Here is an 18,761-nt window from a genome sequence, read left to right on the forward strand (position 1 = left end):
AAGTTTGTGTGAAAATAAAATTATACTGGGAAACACAACAAAGTTACGTAGAGGATCAGCGGACGAAAAGGAAGAGGACAAACGAAGAAGAAATTTCTTCTTCGTCACTTCCGACCCAGTCTCGCCTGGGTCACGTGATGCTGCATTAGCTCGGTGACTCTGCTGTTTGTCGTTTGTGTTAATGTTTTAAAAATGATCTCTTCTTCGATCCTGTCGATTAATCGTCGCGTCGGGACGCCTTCCACGTCTTTGGAGAGCCGTTTTTATCGATGCTGGTCGAAGAGCCGGACTGTGAAAATGCACGCTGTAGGCCTGCACGTCACGTGACCAGCATGCGGCGGAGCGTTTGATAAAAGATGGCGTGAGCGCGAGCGCGGCGGAGCGAAGACGACAACAAACCTGAGAGCAGAGCGCCGCGCGAGACGGAGCGGCACCTAACAGACAGGTGAGATGATCAACCGCTGCTACTGTTTGTTCCAACCTCACTTTCTCCCTGGTACCACCAACTCCTCGTTGAATAGTGCCCTTTGACTGTGATATTTGAGTGTTTATAGATTTTAAAGCGGAGACTAGCTCGCTGCTGCTAACGTTAGCTACGGACAGCAATGACAGTGCGCGAGACAGCAACATCAACAACATCACAGCAATGAGAGGGTGTAGTTATTTCACACAGCTACCTTTGTATTAGTCTGAAAGGGACACCTTAATGAAAACCTCCTCTTACATATTGTGTTTGAACTGCGTAAGTCCGTTATCAAGTTTAGGAAGCACAGACTTAACGTGCTAGCTTACAAGTCATTGCGTTTTAATGTTATCAGTGTGTCCGTTAATGTCAAACTACACGATAGACAGCGTTTGAAGAAACAATTACTTAGAGAGTAAACATGACTTTGTACAAGCTTGTCTTTTGCGTTAATACTGCGTGTATAACGTTAGAGGCTATTGACATTTGTGAGGACGTAAAGTCTCCGTAGTTAGTGTTAACATTAACGACTGTAAGATTTCTTAATTGAATTGTTGCTAAACGATACTGTTATAATAGAGTTATCTTGAATTCATTACTTTTATAAACTCTAACTTATCTCTGATCTAACTGACATGAATATGAACGTGTCTTTAAGTTGAGTAAACGTTAGCTTTCGGTCGTGTGCTGCCTTCACGTGTTCATTGTTGCTCGGAAATCTCAAGTTGAGAAGGCAAGGCGAGTTTTTCTTTATTCTTTATTTTTATTTGGATACCCATTATCTTCCTCAAAGTTGTTGCTGTGGTCCACACAACAAAGTAAAAGAAAGAAAAAATAGTATTCAACACTAAAAACAAGTATATAATGAAACCAAGTAAAGTCGAACAAAACTTAGATGCATAATTATCAACAAGTAGCATTATCAAATATTTGTTTGATTTGGAAATAGTATGATTTAGAGTTCTTCTTGTAACCTAAATTATTGACCAAACCAGTGGTTGAAAATATAAAGCTACTTCTACACTAGCACTAAATGATATGGGTAATTGTGGGCCCTATAAAGGGGAATCAAAAATGAATAATTAACAATTCGGTATAAAAAATTATTAAAAGCAGAAGGTTTAAATGTAACAAATCATATAGAATAAAAGAAGCACTAATGCAGTTGGTCACTGGAAAAGATTAAAATAACTTGATGATGGTAAAAAAAAAAATACTCGCAATTAAGAAAACAAAGTTTTTAGGTATTAGCGTAACCTTAGATTGTTGATTGCTATAGCAATGCAGATTCCTTTGCTTGCCTACCACTGCCACAGTGCTCTGAAGTCACCATCTTCAGAGTTGTACCCCATGGGACACGGTTCAGGACACAGAAACACCAATATATCGGTGTCAATAAAATGGATCCCATGAAAAATCAACCATAGATTACCTTTGAGTTATGGAACACAATTAGCTTAGTCTGTGTTTGGCACAGCCCTTAGTTACTTTCAGACACCACCTCATGGGAGCTATGGCAGTAGATCCACCCTCAGTCTCCACACACTGTGTTGGATCTGCAAACAGTAAAGAACAATTACTAGGAATTGTCAGCTCAGTGCACAGGATAATTTGTGCTTTTAAGTTGCATGTTGATTTGCCATAGTGGCATTGAGTTTACATCATTGGGCAGGCACAGGATACTTCACACCTTTAGAAACTCCAAAACGAACACACTCTGTGGAAGAACAGTTAACAAATATAAAGTGGTAACACTAAGCCATTCAGTTAATAGGGATTTCTGAAATGTACTTTTTAGCACCATAACATGTGTAGTGACAGCACTTAAGATGATATGGCATGTATAGAACATTTCAGAAAGAACTAAAACAACAATAAATAAATAGTTTAAAAAAAGAAAGAAAGAAAGAAATCAAATATAATTTTCGCTGTTCTCTGCTTTATGTAGCGTTCATGTGAATGTTCCCTGTTTGAGTCTCGTTTTTCCGATTATTCCAATAGGACCCGAACGCAGCCTAAGCAAGCTAACACAGTTAGCTTAGCTGTGTCACCCTGGTCCAACCAGGCCAGTTTATCTGGAATAACAGCTGCATGTCAGGAGTGAACATGTGCAAATAGACGCGTAACAAAATGAACTGCAATTTACCAACTGCGGTCATATCGTTTAAGGTTAGCGCTGCTCATGTACATGACGAACAACCACCGGGGCTAACAGGCAGTCACCGGGAGCAGGAAGCGGTGTGCACCGATGTAGGGCAGAGCAGCAAACACGTGTCTTGTTTTGGGTCACTTTGGAATAAGTCTGTGACCTGACCGGGTGTGTAGACATTGCTGTTACCCTTGTTCTATCTCTGCGTTTATTACCTGTTACGCTCTACTGGGATGAATGATAAATGGTAACGTTATCGTTTCATTTTCACTTTTGTCGATGTGAGCTTTATAAGGAGATGCGACATACAGCAAAGGTTTGCTTACATGTAAGCAAAATAACCTTACCTGGTTGTTCTTGAAAGTAAAATAATTTCATATTATACTTAGAAAAACTTAAATGCTTTATATTTCTTTGTCGGTATATTTCTAAACTTGTGTTGATCTTTTTCCAGTACCACACATGTGCTCTAACATGTGGGTCTTAAGCAATATTTGATCCTTGTCAATGCTGTTTTTATTTTCACTTTTTAATGCTTGCATCTCTTATGTAGACTGCTATGTGCTAAAATGAAATGTTTTTGAATGTATAGATGTGTATGTGTTTATCATCCCTTTATGGATTGTGGTGTTGATCACTGTGTCTGTGTTGAGAGACATTATGCCAGATTATTTGTATAAATAAAGGGTAAATCCAGTCGCTCAAACAAGCCAATTCTGAAAATTGTATAGATTTTATAGATAAACAAGAAACCTTATGTTGGCACAAGCTTTGTCATTGTAACTAATCTCAAAGTTTAAATAGTTAATTATGAGCAGTCCAATGTAATCTCATGTTTAAATGTCTTTATTTCAGATTTTAAAACAGTTTTTAATTCCATGTTAATAACTGCTAGCAAATCTTACCAATGTCTTTATTCCCAAAACTAAAGCAATGTATTTTAAGATGTTGACCTTTAGTTTTATTATTCAGACAAATGCTTCTCTAAGACACTTGTAGAGCTTTAAGTCATGGCAGAGGGAGAGGCAGCTTCAAAGTTTTATTTTGTCAAATTAAGTCTTTTTAAATATTTTACCTTTTAAAGGACAACATTAGAAATTAAGGAGTATGCAGGGGTGCATGGACAGAATGTCCACGTATTGTTAAATAGGTGTGAAGGTACTCAGAAAGAACTTAGATAATTCACAACTAGAGCAGCTAAGGCTCACATTTAAGTAAGTCAAGCAGCATTTTTGTCCTCTCTTTTGCTTAAATTGTATGTAAATAAGTTCACATATAACATATAAACTTGTGTTTATTAATTGAGAATTTCTATAATTCACTGTAGTGTTCTTTAATGAACCTGTTTCTTTGTGGACTTGCTCTGACAGCTCATTACATTCAAAGTTTGATGAGGAATTGTAAATGTTTTTGTTGCAGATGGATCCTGGACAGGATTTACTTCTCGCTGCCCTCAGTGAGAGTGGCATTTGTCCAAATGATATTGGCCTATTTGATGTTGATTCTCAGGATGTTGCACAGCCCTCCACGACTCAGCAAGTAAGATGCTCTGTGTTAGATTTCTAATGGAGTGCAGCTAAGTATTCATGGCTGTGTGCTGATGGTCTAATTTGTGGGGTTTTTTTTCTAGTCCATCTCCATCAATACCCTGGATGCTGGTGTGGGGACAGAGTCAGTGGAAGCTGTTCGAACAGAGCCTGTAGCTCCAGTCCCGATAGTTGCTATCAGGGTAAGTATTGACGTCAGAGAGCTCTCAGTTAGGTTTCAGTTCATGTTTGGCTTTTGGTGTACATTAAAATCCTCTTTATCTCTTCCGTTCAGCACAAACCTCAGCCATCAACCACCACCTTTGTCTTAAATCAGCTGAATCAGTTGCCGTCGCTTGGATCTGTTGTGACCAAACCATCAGTCACAAACAACGTCAAACACACGATAACAGTCACTAAGGTGGTTCATGTCGCTAACTCAACCCTCAGAGGTTCACCCACCCCCACCACCATGACTATCCCCCCCTCAGTGTCCACAGTTGTGCCTTCTAACAGAGATCAGGTAAGTTTTGGAAACTCGTGCTCAACCTGGTATTTGAACAGGATGGAGATAGAGGAGTTAACATCTTTTTTTATCATTTATCAGCAGATTCAGTTGAAAGACCTTCTTAGGACAGGAAATGTGAAAAGCACCAATCTCAAAGGCAACAGTCTGATGGAGCTAATGAAACTGAAGCCTCCACCTGACATTACTACACCTGTTGCTACAGCAACAGCTACAGGTATGTGATTTACCTTTTCATTTTATATATAAGTGTGTGTGATAGAGGGTAGATCAGTGTCTCTTTATGTCTGCAATTCTTGTAAACAGCTGTGATAGAGGTTTTTGTCATCATCACATTATGCGCTTGAATGAATTCTTACATGAATTCTCAATTATCCAATTCTGCTGTTTGCTTAGAGCTTGCTTTCGGGTTTTAGAGTGTCACATGGATTTTTTTTTAGTGGTACCTGGTGTTGTAATAAGAATTGATTTTTGCTAATTGAACGTTAAGAAAAAGAATTGATTGGAAGCGCTAGATCTGGCTGGTTGAGAAAATGTATTTAATGTTTTCCCTTTTTAAAAAGGAGTTAGATGGAAAAAGTGTTTGGTATTTAAAGGATAAGTTCAGTTTATACAGCTTTTACATTGTTTATAGAATGAAGTAGAACAAAATACTCACCCAGAAGTCTTTCCTGATCCAAGCAGTGCTTCGGGAGATACTTAGATCCAAAATCGTGCAGCGGATGTCCGTATAATGGGATCCATCATTATGGACAGCGCCGCTCCTAAAACTGCATTAATCGTCCAAAAACTCGTGTTTTTCACCAATATTCCATCATGGTCCGCTCCGGGTTAGTCCTCTGCTGCAGCCTGTGTCACTCCAGACAGCGCTGTGTGGCTGTACTGACCTCTGAACTGACAAAGACTTTGTTTACGTTTGCCCCTCAAAGAAAGGAGTCAGCTCTCCAGAGAATACTGCGCATGCGTGGAGTGGCAAATGTAAACAAAGTCTTCGTCAGTTCAGAGGTCAGTACAGCCACACAGCGCTGTCTGGAGTGACACAGACTGCAGCAGAGGACTAACCCGGAGCGGACCATGATGGAATATTGGTGAAAAACATGAGTTTTTGGACGATTAATGCAGTTTTAGGAGCGGCGCTGTCTATGCCCTGATGGATCCCATCATATGGACGTCCCCTGCACGATTTTGGATCTAAATGTCTCCCGAAGCACTGCTTGGATCAGGAAAGCCTCCTGGGTGAGTGTTTTGTTCTACTTCATTCTATAAACAATGTAAAAGCTGTATTAAACAAACGTATCTTTAAGTCTGGATGTGTGGAAAATCCAAATTAGTATTTATCCATGTTCTACATTCATGCATCCTTAATAGTTGGTTTAAAAAGTTGTATTATAAAACTCTATAACTCTACTACTACTAATTTTGATTTTTTTTCAAGGAAGCCGGTCTGTTATCTCATCTTAAGGGTTGATAAAAACTATTTAAAAAGACATGATGCTGCAGTTACAGAAGGAGAAAAGTGAATGAATCATTTTTGTCACTGTGCATGATTCACTTTACAATCGTTGATTTTCAGAGTAAGAAATGTGAAATTCAGCATTCCTCTTCGAACTGAAAAACTTCAAATGAACATTTGTCAGAGCTTGAGAAACAGTTGGAAGTAACACTTCTCGTCTTTGCTGGTATTGCAGCAGAAACAAACAACGGCATCAAGAAAGAAGTTTTGGGTAAAGACGCTGCCAGGATCTGGATAAATGACAACACTAAAGTGCAAAACTTCTCACATTTTCTGGTGAGTATTGTGACTTTGACTCAAGGAGGTGATTCTTGACAAATGTGATCTCTTAGAGCAGACACAGTTAGTTTTCTGAGGATGAGATGAAGTGAAGGAATATTGTGAATAACTCAAGGTCTTGTTGTGTCGATCTGTTTTCAGAAACCTCCTGGCATGAGAGAGGAGGAGGAGCCTGAGGAAGAGGAGGAGGAGGAGCTAGGTCATGCAGAAACTTATGCTGAGTACATGCCGATGAAATGTGAGTGTCACTATCGTTTTGTGTATGACTGTATTATAGGAAAGAAACACTTCCTCTCTTTAGAGTGATTAATCCCACACACTCATACCCCTGAAATCAGTTGAACTCTCAGATGTAACTGATTGGGATGAATGGCCATGCCTGTGTAAGGCTTCCACATGTTTACCATGAAAACAAGTGACTGAATTCTTCATCCTCTCCCTGATCAATTTGTCCTTGCAGTGAAGGTTGGCCTGCGGCATCCAGACTCTGTAGTGGAGACCAGCTCTTTGTCCAGCGTCAGCCCCCCTGATGTTTGGTACAGACTGTCCATACCAGAAGAAGTCATTGATCAAGGCTGCCTGTCGGCTCTGCAGCTGGAAGCAATCACATATGCAGCTCAGGTAAACAGTGCTTACAGTTAAAGTATGACAAACGATGTTTGTCGCCAGAGAGAACTAGAAAGCTGAAGTAGCCATTAAGGCTGAAAATGAATCCAAATGGAATGCCAGTAACGTCAAAATATAGGGCATTTGTGTTCTGTCAGTGTTGTTATCTGTGTTTACTTTGAGGGGCTGGTTTAAAATTTTACAGTTATGATTTTTAAATGTGTGTTTTCTGTTCCCATGCATCACAGCAACATGAGACATTCCTCCCTGGTGGTGATCGAGCTGCATATCTGATCGGAGACGGAGCTGGTGTTGGAAAAGGCCGAACCATTGCTGGAATTATCTATGAAAACTACCTTTTGGGCCGGAAGAGATCACTCTGGTAAACACAAACTATTAGCTTTCAAATCAGTGACTGCTACAGAATGACATTTTCTTACACTTATTGTTCTCTTCTGTTCAGGTTTAGTGTCTCAAATGACCTTAAGTACGACGCTGAGAGAGATTTAAGGGACATAGGAGCAAAAAACATCCAGGTTCACTCCCTCAATAAGGTGAGAAGCTTTTGATAACACAGAAACACAAACACCGGCTTCATGAAGTCAAACTGTGACTCATTTCGCTTTTATATCTTTAGTTCAAATACGGCAAAATTTCCTCCAAACACAACGGGAGTGTGAAGAAAGGTGTCATATTTGCCACCTACTCTTCATTGATTGGAGAGAGTCAGTCGGGAGGAAAGTACAAGACCAGATTTCAGCAGCTTCTGCACTGGTGTGGGGAGGACTTTGATGGAGCCGTATCCTTTTGAAAAGCCTGACACACAAGAGAAATGTTTAGTTATTTACACCTAGTTCAGATAAAGGGAATTCAAGTTTAGAAATAACTGGTAAAGTTGCCTTCTGAACTTTTCCTTGTAGTAAGCATCAGGCAATAAATGTAGTTTCTGAGCCCCTGTTTTAAGTTCATGTATTTTGGTCAAGTCTGTGCACCATTTTTTAAGAATCTTTAGTTGTTTAAGTCATTTTATCAAGTGGAAAAATGATGGATTGCTGATGTGTCAGCTTTGTGATACTGCTTCACAACACTTCTGTGAATATTTATTTGCAGTGTTTTGTAGCAAACATTTTCCAGAATCCCTTCACTATCTTAAAACTGGTCCCTGTGGAAAAAACATAGTTCAACTTTTGGGTGAATTGCATTATTGTCATCATTCCTTAACTGAGCGTCTCTAGATCGTCTTTGATGAATGTCACAAAGCCAAAAATGTTTGTCCAGTTGGATCGTCCAAACCTACCAAAACGGGGCTTGCAGTGTTGGAACTGCAGAACAAACTCCCAAAGGCTCGAGTTGTTTATGCAAGTGCTACAGGTAAGTAATTATTTTAAGTATGTGTAAACTTTCTACCAACACATCTGCAGGATAAAAGGGAAAAACAAACTCTAAATCTTTTATCGTGGCTGGACCTTCAAGGTGCCTCTGAACCGCGGAATATGGCTTACATGAACCGTTTGGGTATCTGGGGACATAAAACACCCTTCAGAGAGTTTGGCAACTTCATCCAAGCTGTAGAGCGCAGGTTAGTTTCACTAAAGGTAATATGAGAAGAAGTAGCTTGTTTCCAAAGATGTGCAAGGTAAATGTCCTTAACATGATTGTTTTGTGTTGTTTTTATCTTTAATTCCAGAGGTGTGGGCGCCATGGAGATCGTGGCTATGGACATGAAACTAAGAGGGATGTACATTGCGAGGCAGCTGAGTTTCCAAGGCGTCACCTTTAAGATTGAGGAAGTTCCCCTGAGTAATAAATACATCAACATGTACAACAAATCAGTGCAACTGGTAAGCTGAAGAAAAAAAATGTAGAGCTGCGTTTTTTCTCATTTTGCTTCCAGCCAACTGATTTTTCTCCTGTTTCTCTACGACAGTGGGTGATGGCACGGGAGAAGTTCCAGCAGGCGGCGAACCTGATGGAGGCAGAACAGCGCATGAAGAAGTCCATGTGGGGCCAGTTCTGGTCTGCTCACCAGAGGTTCTTCAAATACCTCTGCATCGCATCCAAAGTCCGCAGAGTCGTCCAGCTGGCCAGAGAGGAGGTTCAAAACGGGAAGGTGAGACTGCGCTTTGGGTTGAAACACATCTCTTCTTTTAAATGTCTGAGTTTTGCTCAAATTACTGAGGAAGTAAAAGCTTCTGAGTTCTATGAGCTTGTGACGGATTTAAGAGATGGGATAAAACTAGAGGTGCGTGCACCTATCACAATTTTCTGGCTGATCACTGATCTTTAAAAAGCCTGACCTGTCGATACCGATTTGGGCCGATACCGATTTTTATTTTTTATAACCGACAGCATATACCTTTAATGTTCCAATCTTTTTTTTATTAAAAATCATTGAACAATACCTGTGAAACAATAAAATCTTTATGTTTTAACTGAAACAACCAATAAAGTGTCCTGAGTTTTAGGTCTCAGAGTTAAAAGCAACAATGTCTGGCTGTCAGACCTCCCTAAAGTATTTAAGATCAGTTTCATATGTAAGGATGGGCCGATCACCGATCTCTGATCACCAATCACTGACCCCCCAAAATTAAGGAAATCGGCATTGATCGATCCGTGCATGTCTACATGAAACACATTAAAAACTTGCCGCAGCATTCTATCAGCGCTCGTTTTTTGAGTTTACCTTTGGGTATCTGCACTGTGCAGCTTTAGAGAAAGCTCTGAGTAAATCCTTGAATACTTTTTGTAAAAAGAGACTAAAAGCTAACTGAAAGCACACTGGTTGCAGGCTTTGAAAACAAATATTTTATAGATTGAGGAAGGATTTTTTTTTTGGTTGTTCTTGTGTAGAATTTTTTAACCGTGATAAGCCCTGTGGTTGTGAAGTTTAATTCCTGCAAAATAAATTTCAGAAAATCTCAAAATAAATGTTGACAATGCAATAATTCCTCAACCTGTAAAAAGACACCTTATATGAGTGTTTTGATGCTGGCGAACGTTTGGGGAGATGTCTACCTCACATGTCTCGAACATTGTGTAACCTGTCAGTTAAACTGCAAAATTAGACACAGCCTTTTTCTTTGTTTTGTCTTACAGCTTGCTTTTACTTTTACTTTTTTGTCAGTAGTTCAACCGTTACATGTATACATGTGTCGAAAGGTGTTTTAAATCCCGAACCTTTTTCTCCCCCGGCAGTGTGTGGTGATCGGACTTCAGTCCACTGGAGAAGCACGAACACTCGAAGCCTTGGAGGAAGGAGGAGGAGAGCTCAATGACTTTGTGTCAACAGCAAAGTATGCACTGTCTGAAGATGCTGTTTATTCCAACAGGATTATTTTTCTATGAAAGAGTCTGTAATAAAGTGTTTTGTTTTTGCAGAGGTGTGCTGCAGTCCCTGGTTGAGAAGCACTTTCCAGCTCCTGACAGACAGAAGCTTTATAGCCTGCTGGGTATCGACCTCTCAGCCAAGAAGACGCCCTCCCCGAGTGAGACTGCACAACTGGAGCAGAAGGGCAAGAAGAGGAAAGGTAATGAACTTTTTGAGCTGATGCTGAAGAACTTTAACAGATTCAAACTTATGCCTTTTCAGAATACAGTATGTATGATTCACCTTGATTTTCTGGTCATCTCCTCAGGGTTAGACGTCAAAAAGCTGCCGAAGAAAAAGGCTCGTAAGCACGGCGGTTTGTCAGGAACAAGCTCAGACGAGAGCCAGTCAGAGGAGTCGGACAGAGAGTCGGGGAAAGACAGCGACGACAGCTTCAAATCAGTCAGCTCAGGGGACGAGGACGATGACTTCAACCCATTCAGAGACGAGTCTGATGACGACGAGGAAGATGGTGAGACGCCTGAGGGAGGCTGTGGAAGCTAAATAAAGCTGTTTTAAGATCAATGTGGTTCTCACAGATGATCGTCTCTGTCTTTAGATCCGTGGCTCATCAGAAAAGAACCAAAGAAGGGGAAAGAGAAGAAGAAGAAAAAGAGGAGGAGGAGTATTGATCCAGACTCCATTCAAAGTGCCTTGCTAGCCTCAGGGCTGGGCTCCACCAGGCCTGCTTTCACAGCTCCAGTTAACCCCTCCAGCACACCCACCACGGGTACGCATGTTGCAAAAGACTTGGATCACTTCGATTCTGCCTCTTCCGGTCTAATCTTTTTTTCTCTGTTTGTTCACCAGTGAAGGCAGAGGTTCAGGACAGCTGCGTAACAAGTCAGGACGCAGTGGAACAAGCCCAGCAGATGAAGAGGGATCTGCTGGAAAAACTGGAGGAGCTGGCCGAGAGTCTGCCTCCAAATACTCTGGATGAGCTCATAGATGAGCTGGGAGGACCTGAAAATGTGGCTGAGGTATGAAAGCTCACTTCTTCTATAAGATTTTTTTTTTAAGTTGGGTTGGTTATCAGTTTGTATCTGAAACACTTTTTTTTTTTGACTGTGTTCTCTCAGATGACCGGTCGTAAAGGCAGAGTGGTCAGCAACGATGACGGCACCATCACGTATGAATCTCGCTCTGAGCTGGACGTCCCGGTGGAAATCCTTAACCTTACAGAAAAGCAAAGGTTCATGGATGGAGAAAAGGTGAATTTGACGTATTGTGTGCAACTATGTTAAACAGACGGAATTTGCTATTGCTTCGAGATTATATGCCAGATTATGAGCTTCTATGGATGAAAAATGTTTCACCATGTGTTAAAAGTACTGTTCTTTTTCTTCTTCTCCATCTAGAACATTGCCATCATCTCAGAAGCTGCAAGTTCAGGTATTTCCCTGCAGGCCGATCGCAGAGTGAAGAACAAGCGGCGGAGAGTCCACATGACGTTAGAGCTGCCGTGGAGCGCAGACAGAGCTATACAGCAGTTTGGTCAGTAAATAATTAACCCTCAGTTATTCAAAATAGACCTGAGCTCTTCTTTCATGTTATAATTAGGACAGCACATGGATCTAAACGTACTCAACGTTTCCTCTGTTTGTTTTGTCACAGGGAGAACTCACAGATCAAACCAGGTCACAGCTCCAGAGTATGTTTTCCTCATCTCGGAGCTCGCAGGAGAGCAGAGATTTGCATCCATTGTTGCCAAAAGATTAGAAAGCCTGGTATGGACGTGTTGAAGTATAATCATGGATCTTTAGTTCATAAATAGATTATTAAAGGAAGTTATGAACGTGTATGAATTATTAAGATTCAAGTGTTGCATTGTTCTAACAGGGAGCACTGACGCACGGGGATAGAAGAGCAACAGAAACTCGAGACCTGAGCAGGTTTAATTTTGACAACAAGGTGAGCACTTTGAGATTTATCTTCCAGAATCATCTTTTCATCCTCTTTCCAAACGAACTCGTCCACGTTTGTCTCTCCTGCAGTACGGAAGGAGTGCTCTGGAAATTGTGATGAAGTCAATCGTTAAGCTGGATTCTCCTTTAGTGTCTCCACCCTCTGACTTTAAAGGAGATTTTTTCAAAGGTATCCCTCATTTTTTTATTTCTGTATGTCTGTTAGTATTTTTACCAGCAGCTCTGAGTTAAACCTGTATTTTCTGTCTGTAGAAATTCAGAGTGGACTAATAGGCGTGGGCCTCATAAACATTGAGGACAGATCTGGAACGTTGTCGCTGGACAAAGGTGATTTAAAGTTTTCAGAATATCCCGTCTGTGGCATCTGAAGAGCTTTGTATCTGTTAAATATTTATTCATGTGAATCTAATGCACACACTGTGCTTCTGCCACAGACTACAACAACATTGGCAAGTTCCTGAACCGTATTCTGGGCATGGAGGTCCAGCAGCAGAACTCCTTGTTCCAGTACTTCTCAGACACGTTGGCAGCAGTAATCCAGGAAGCAAAGAAGAACGGCAGATATGATATGGGCATTCTGGGTAAGATACTCATCGTGCAGCATTTTTAATAAACACTGAGTTAGAAAACTGGGACAGGACAGATTTTAAGTTTTGAGTATTAAATTATTCAAAACCCTGTGAAAATACAAATCAGTTGTGTATAGTCTGCCTTGAAGGTTGGGTCCTAGTTCTTGGTTGTCCCTGATATCTGTGAAATATTCTGCTTTCTGTCAGATCTGGGCTCTGGGGATGAGAAGGTGAAGAAGGTGGACTGCAGGAAGTTCCTGACACCAGGCTACACCACGTCAGGGCATGTGGAGCTCTACACCGTATGTGCTTCAAAATTTAATTCTCAGACTGAGCAGTCTATGGTACATGAGGAAGATGAGGAGGATGAAGCAGCAGAGCCCATTTTTTTATTTGTGTGTCTGTCTCCAAAGGTGAGTGTGGAGAGGGGGATGTCGTGGGAAGAGGCGACTCATGTTTGGGCAGAGCAGAACGGGCCAGATGACGGCTTCTATGTGCAGGTATGAGACCAATCAGAGCCCAGAGAAGGGGTTTGTTGTTGTTGTTTAGCTGCAGGAGAATTTCTTGATGACTTTTGGTTTATTTTTTATTTCATCTGCAGTTAATGATTTTATGTTCATGTATTTTCTTAGTTTTGTATCATTGCAAGTTTTGCAGCAGGATGAGCTCAGTCGCAAAGAGGATTTTGGTAACTTCATCAAGTTAAGATATTTGCAAAAGACTTATTCTGCTTTTATGGAGCAGCTAAAGCTAAAATGCTTCATTCATTCAGAAATCAAAGCGAGTCTTAATTTACCAGAGTTTCAGTTTTACACCAAACACAGCTGTGTATGTGGAGCCCTGAGAGTTTTCTCTCCTTGCTTGTGAAGTTGGCTCCCTAAAGGCCCCTTCTAAGACCTCTCTGCACCGTACTACGTATCACTCACTGATTGCTCCATCATAAGCTGCATTGTGTTTTAGTTTCAGCTTTAGAACACTCACACGAATCGCTGATAAAACACAAGCTCAGCAGATTCCTCTGGTTGTGTGTGAAAGGTACCTGAGCCAAACTGGAATGAGTGAAGTGACTATTGGAAATTTGAGCTCCACGTAATACTTCATTCTTAGATGCTATGATGCATATGCACTTTTTAACACCAGAAGATAAAAAATATATATATATGTGGTTGGAAACGCAAATGAAAACAGTATTCTTTCTTTCTTTATATTTTTATTTTGGCTCTGAGGGCGATGCAAGTAGCAGCATTTAGATAATGTTGACACTGCTACAACTGCTGCCATCAAAACTTTTCAAAGTAGACATCTGGGACTGAACACCCAGAGACTTTGCTTGCATTTGCTCTCTTGATTTAAACTCTTTTATGGGCCAAACCTCCTAAATCTAAATCCTACAAATTTTTTTTCATTGAACAGTCTTTTGTTTTCATTCTGACCACTTTAAATTGGTCTATAAACATGCTTTTTGTTTGGAATTAAGTTTCAAACTGTGACAAACAGAACAAAGCCCTGAAACCATCACAGAAGAAGATACTTCTCAGTAGTGCTCGCTCTGTATTGTGTAAACAGATCTCCATATGTGAAGTCATAGCATTGCCCCTATTAAGTCTGTGTGTTTGTGTTTCTATGTTTTTAGATGAGGAACAACAAGAAAACAGCCATCCTGGTAAAAGAGGTGAACACTAAGAAGAGACTCTTCCTGGTCTACAGACCGAACACAGGCAGGCAGCTCAAACTGGAGACGTACACAGACATCAAGAAGAAGTTCAAAAAGGTTTCACAAACTTCATTTGATCAAATTAAAGAAGAAAACACTTTATGCTGACTTCAGTGAATTATAATCTTTTCTTTCTTTGACCTGGTAGGTGTTGTCAGAAGATGCCAAACAGCACTGGACGGATCAGTTCATCTCATCTGCTAAAATCTGCTCTCATGCCTACTGGTATGTTTCTATGAAGTGTTTAACAAACTTCATTCTGACTGTGTTCAGATCTAAAGATGAGTCTCCCTGTGTGGGTGTTTTATCGCCTGTTATATCACCATCTATACCACAGAGCTCCTTTGTGGTCCCAAATGTACATCATGAATAAAAGCTCCTGTATCCCTCAGCATTCTGTAGTGACCGTACCTGTTTCTTTGATCCTCTGCCTGCAGGCGCGGGAACTGTAAGAAAGCCTCCGTGGGTCTGCAGTGTGAAGTGGGTCTGCGCTGCAGGACATTCTACGTTCTGTGTGGCTCTGTGCTCAGCGTGTGGAACGAGGTGGAGGGTGTGCTCACACCCGTCAGTGGAACCAACGTGAAGGTGCAGATTGTCCGGCTCCGAACAGAGGATGGACAGAGGATAGTTGGTAAGCTGGAAAGCTACAACTTTGAGACCACTGGCAGCAGTGTTAGTCACATCTGCAACTAAATCAGAAACTTTAAAATTAACTCATTTGGATCTTGTTCCAGCCACACCTTAACTTTTTAATCTCAAGTTTGAAGGTTCCCAACTAGGGCTGCAGCTATCGAATATTTTAGTATTCAAGTATTCTACTGAAAATCCCATCGATTAATCGAGTTATCGGATAAAATACATTTTTGTTTAGTTAAAGAGCAGTTATTTTTCAAATCATTTTTTTTTCGCTTTAAGAAATAGAATTTTCTGATACAGCATGTCAATAAGAGCACTTGCTTTGGTAGCTCCAAAATTTGTAAACACACTTTGACACATTTTTGTCATCAAATGTTGCGGACCCAAATGGCACCCGTTTCGTAGAATGACCCATCAGTCTCCAAACTCCAGAAAAGAAGCTAGATTTGTTGCTAGTTGCTATTCTGTATAAGGGGAAATTGAGGGGTCTGAAAACTCTCTTAATATGGCCTCAGCTCTATTTGAAATACCACTCTTTGATCTTTTTTTAAAATTAAACGATTCCTCGAGGCGGAGAAAATTACTCGAGTAATTTTTGTAATCGAGTACCTCGAATCATTCGAGGAATCGTTTCAGCTCTATTCCCAACCTTAAAAATGACCCACAGTGATGGTGCAGGTGTGTTGAAGGAGAGGGAATTTGGGCGCCATGTGGCTACAATTTAAGTTCTCATCCATGAACAGAGGCTCTAGCTCACGTGGCCGTGGTTGCTGGTCGGTTTGCTGCATGTCTTCCCTTTCTCTGCTCCCTCCACGTCCTTTAAACATGTAAATGTAGCTGGCATCATTGTGTCAGAGACAGTTTCTAAACACCTCCCAGCACTGCCTCACCTTTGATATTTTACCTCTGATGTTTGAGGCTGTAGCTCTGACTTCCAGAGGTTTCTGGCAGGACAGAGCATGAACCTTCCTGTGTCAGTGTCCTTCCATGTCTGACTGTCCTTGCTGGTGTGTTAGAGGCTCAGCTTTTATCAAATCAAAAATCAATACCACTCTCGTCTCTTAGAGTCCTCCTAAAGATAATGAAGCACATTTACCCTGATGAGCTTATAAATTTAACCTTTTGTTTTTCTATTTTCATGTGGATTTTTTTTCTCACATTTGATTTATAAAAGTGTTTTGTATCTGGTTAGTTTCCTGCTGAATGATTGGTTAAAAAAGTATATCACCCAGATTTTTCCCTCCATCCCTGCCATGACCGACAGAATTCTTCCAGCAGGCTAATGGTTTGTTTTTGACTCCTCGTTTCCTCTCCAGGACTCATCATTCCAGCCAACTGTGTGTCTCCGTTAATCCACAAGCTGTCCACGTCAGACCAGTCCCAGCAGCTCGCCGTGCAGGAGCAGCAGAAGCGGCAGCAGCTCCATCCACAAAGTTTCAGTCATGCATCCAACACATAGTCCGAGGTGGACCAACCTCATCTCCAAGCCCTCGAGTCCAGGTCCCAGTCCACGAGGATCTGACTCATCAATCTCTGTCTCTGCTCTGCAGGCACTAGGACCTCTGTCCCTTGTTCTGCACCCTCACGTTCCCCCTTAAGTCTCTGAGGGTCTGAGCCGTCCCACCCAGCTGTGGAGACTCTCAGATGTGAAGCAGTGGTTTGTACAGAGAAAAGATTTCAGGGTTTTTCTTCCTTTTTTTAAATCTACAAAGACTTTGTTTTCACCTCGAGAGATTTGACAGGTGATGTTTTGTCCTCTGACATTCAGAGTGAAGAGTTTGTGATATATCGATGGAGCTGAACTCAGAGGGCATGTTGGCCTGTGGTTGTTGATTCATCCACTCCCCCTCTGCTTTAATCCGTTTAGTTTGGACTAACTGCTTAGAAGCAAGTACTTTTTTCTTGTTCACAAGAAAGTCTGAGAGCTTCTTTGATTCATGCAAACGCGGGCATTTAATGCTAACCTACAATCTCATATTGAAATGTATGACTCCTCAGACGTTCAGCACTAACGTTGTGAAAGATTTTGTTTAGTAGAAAGCGCTGCAGAGATAAGTTCAGATATCTGCAGGGATCAAACAGACTCTGTAATCTTTGTTTCACCTCATGGCATCCTTTTCACACTGTTAGACCAACCTTTTGGTTTTTGTCTTGTTTTTTCTTTTGGTCTCAAATTAAATCAAAGTTCCTTGGTTTCTTTATAATATATTATCACATTCTGTTCTCCATTGTCTGTTTCTCCATATTTAAGGCTTTGTTTTTAAAACAATAGATGAAAGGTTTAGAAACTGGATCAGGCATGCTTCCATTTTGAAATCACAAGTTTATTCTTTTTCTAAAAAGACAAAAATTTGTTCTTCTGAACTAATGATGAAAAAAATCAACCTGTCATTGCAAGAGACCAAAAAGCTGCCTCCTGTTTTACTTTAAAGTTTAAAAATAATTGAGTTTGACAACATGATCCAGCTTCAGCTACACGTTCATCCCATTGTGTTAAAATTGTCTGTTGAATTTGCACCAGTTCTTGTATCACCAGAACCAGGATGAAACATTGGGTGTTTGACGCTCAGCTTTTGGCTGTGAGGATTTATTTTAAAGCAAAACATGCTGCAAGATGAAATTGAGACCGTTAAGAAAAAGAGGAAATACCAACATATAACTCCCCGAAAGCTTATCCACTGACCCGCTGTGGGTCAAAAAAAAAGATCAAACACACCAAGAAGTTAAAAAAATCGGTCTTACTTTTTTATTTACGTTTTTGTGATATAATTCAACACGTGACTTGTTGTCGGGTAGCTGGAGAAGGTTGAATTGTGGACATAGTTCTTGCTCAAACTATTTTATGATGCAGGTGAAAACCATGTCTGCTTTCCTGTTTGTCAACAGTGATACCTGAAAAATAAACATGTTAGCAGCAACAAAATTACAGTAAAGCAGCCAAGGAACTGAGAAACACGACAAAAACCATCTCCTTTGTTTTCTGAAGCACTTCTCTCTACTTAGATGTACATTTTATTTTGTCTCCTTGTTAAACAATACTGCTCAGGTTAAACTGACTCAAAAACCTTGTTTGGAAAAGTTTAATGCATGATCATAACTCGAACCTTTTACCTCCATACTGAGTGATGTTACTCTGTGGTTAGCTGTGATGCAAACACGTCTGATTCCTCTGCTGTCTTGAGCCCAGTTGTAATTTAAGGTGACGATCGCTTCTGTTCAGAGTTCACTTCTCCTCCTCTCTGTCCTTTCCTGCAATCCTCAGAATCTGCTCTGAAAACAACCGACCAAATTTAAGGTAGTGAGCTGTCCCCAAAGCTAACATCTCAGACACATTAATAAACTTTAAAGTCTGTGTTTTAGTTTGTTCTCCTGTTTGTGAGAGATTCATTTGAGGAGTGAAACCAGAAGTTAAGAAGTCTTTGTATCATACTGATGTTCATTTTGTACACTCTGTAAAACTGCACATCTCTGCTTCCCTGCTAACGTCT

At 40.7% G+C, this 18,761-nt stretch overlaps 1 protein-coding gene across 3 annotated transcripts; it reads left to right on the plus strand.

Moving 5' to 3' along the window:
• Nucleotides 1-147: 147 nt before the first annotated feature.
• On the plus strand, nucleotides 148-18,477 carry sbno1 (strawberry notch homolog 1 (Drosophila)). Of its 3 annotated transcripts, none has more exons than XM_074690260.1 (33): nucleotides 148-445; nucleotides 4,032-4,151; nucleotides 4,243-4,341; nucleotides 4,434-4,661; nucleotides 4,746-4,881; nucleotides 6,353-6,453; nucleotides 6,598-6,694; nucleotides 6,917-7,077; nucleotides 7,311-7,444; nucleotides 7,526-7,616; nucleotides 7,700-7,861; nucleotides 8,298-8,433; nucleotides 8,536-8,641; nucleotides 8,750-8,903; nucleotides 8,990-9,172; nucleotides 10,258-10,355; nucleotides 10,441-10,589; nucleotides 10,698-10,901; nucleotides 10,989-11,159; nucleotides 11,240-11,409; nucleotides 11,509-11,640; nucleotides 11,788-11,923; nucleotides 12,044-12,156; nucleotides 12,269-12,340; nucleotides 12,424-12,523; nucleotides 12,607-12,681; nucleotides 12,789-12,935; nucleotides 13,131-13,225; nucleotides 13,337-13,423; nucleotides 14,557-14,694; nucleotides 14,786-14,862; nucleotides 15,075-15,268; nucleotides 16,590-18,477. In XM_074690260.1, the coding sequence occupies exons 2-33, from the start codon at nucleotides 4,032-4,034 to the stop codon at nucleotides 16,730-16,732; spliced, it is 4,209 nt and encodes a 1,402-aa protein (XP_074546361.1). In that variant the 5' UTR covers nucleotides 148-445; the 3' UTR covers nucleotides 16,733-18,477. The 3 variants fall into 3 exon arrangements, with proteins under 3 accessions (XP_074546361.1, XP_074546360.1, XP_074546362.1); XM_074690259.1 differs by lacking the exon at nucleotides 148-445 and adding an exon at nucleotides 2,773-2,859; XM_074690261.1 differs by lacking the exon at nucleotides 148-445 and adding an exon at nucleotides 2,773-2,859 and having other exon boundaries at nucleotides 4,749-4,881.
• Nucleotides 18,478-18,761: the final 284 nt, after the last annotated feature.

The sequence above is a fragment of the Halichoeres trimaculatus genome, unplaced genomic scaffold (genome assembly GCF_033239565.1).
Source record: "Halichoeres trimaculatus isolate MK-OKI-2021-1 unplaced genomic scaffold, fHalTri1.1 fHalTri1_scaffold_16, whole genome shotgun sequence".
Lineage (NCBI taxonomy): Eukaryota > Metazoa > Chordata > Actinopteri > Labriformes > Labridae > Halichoeres > Halichoeres trimaculatus.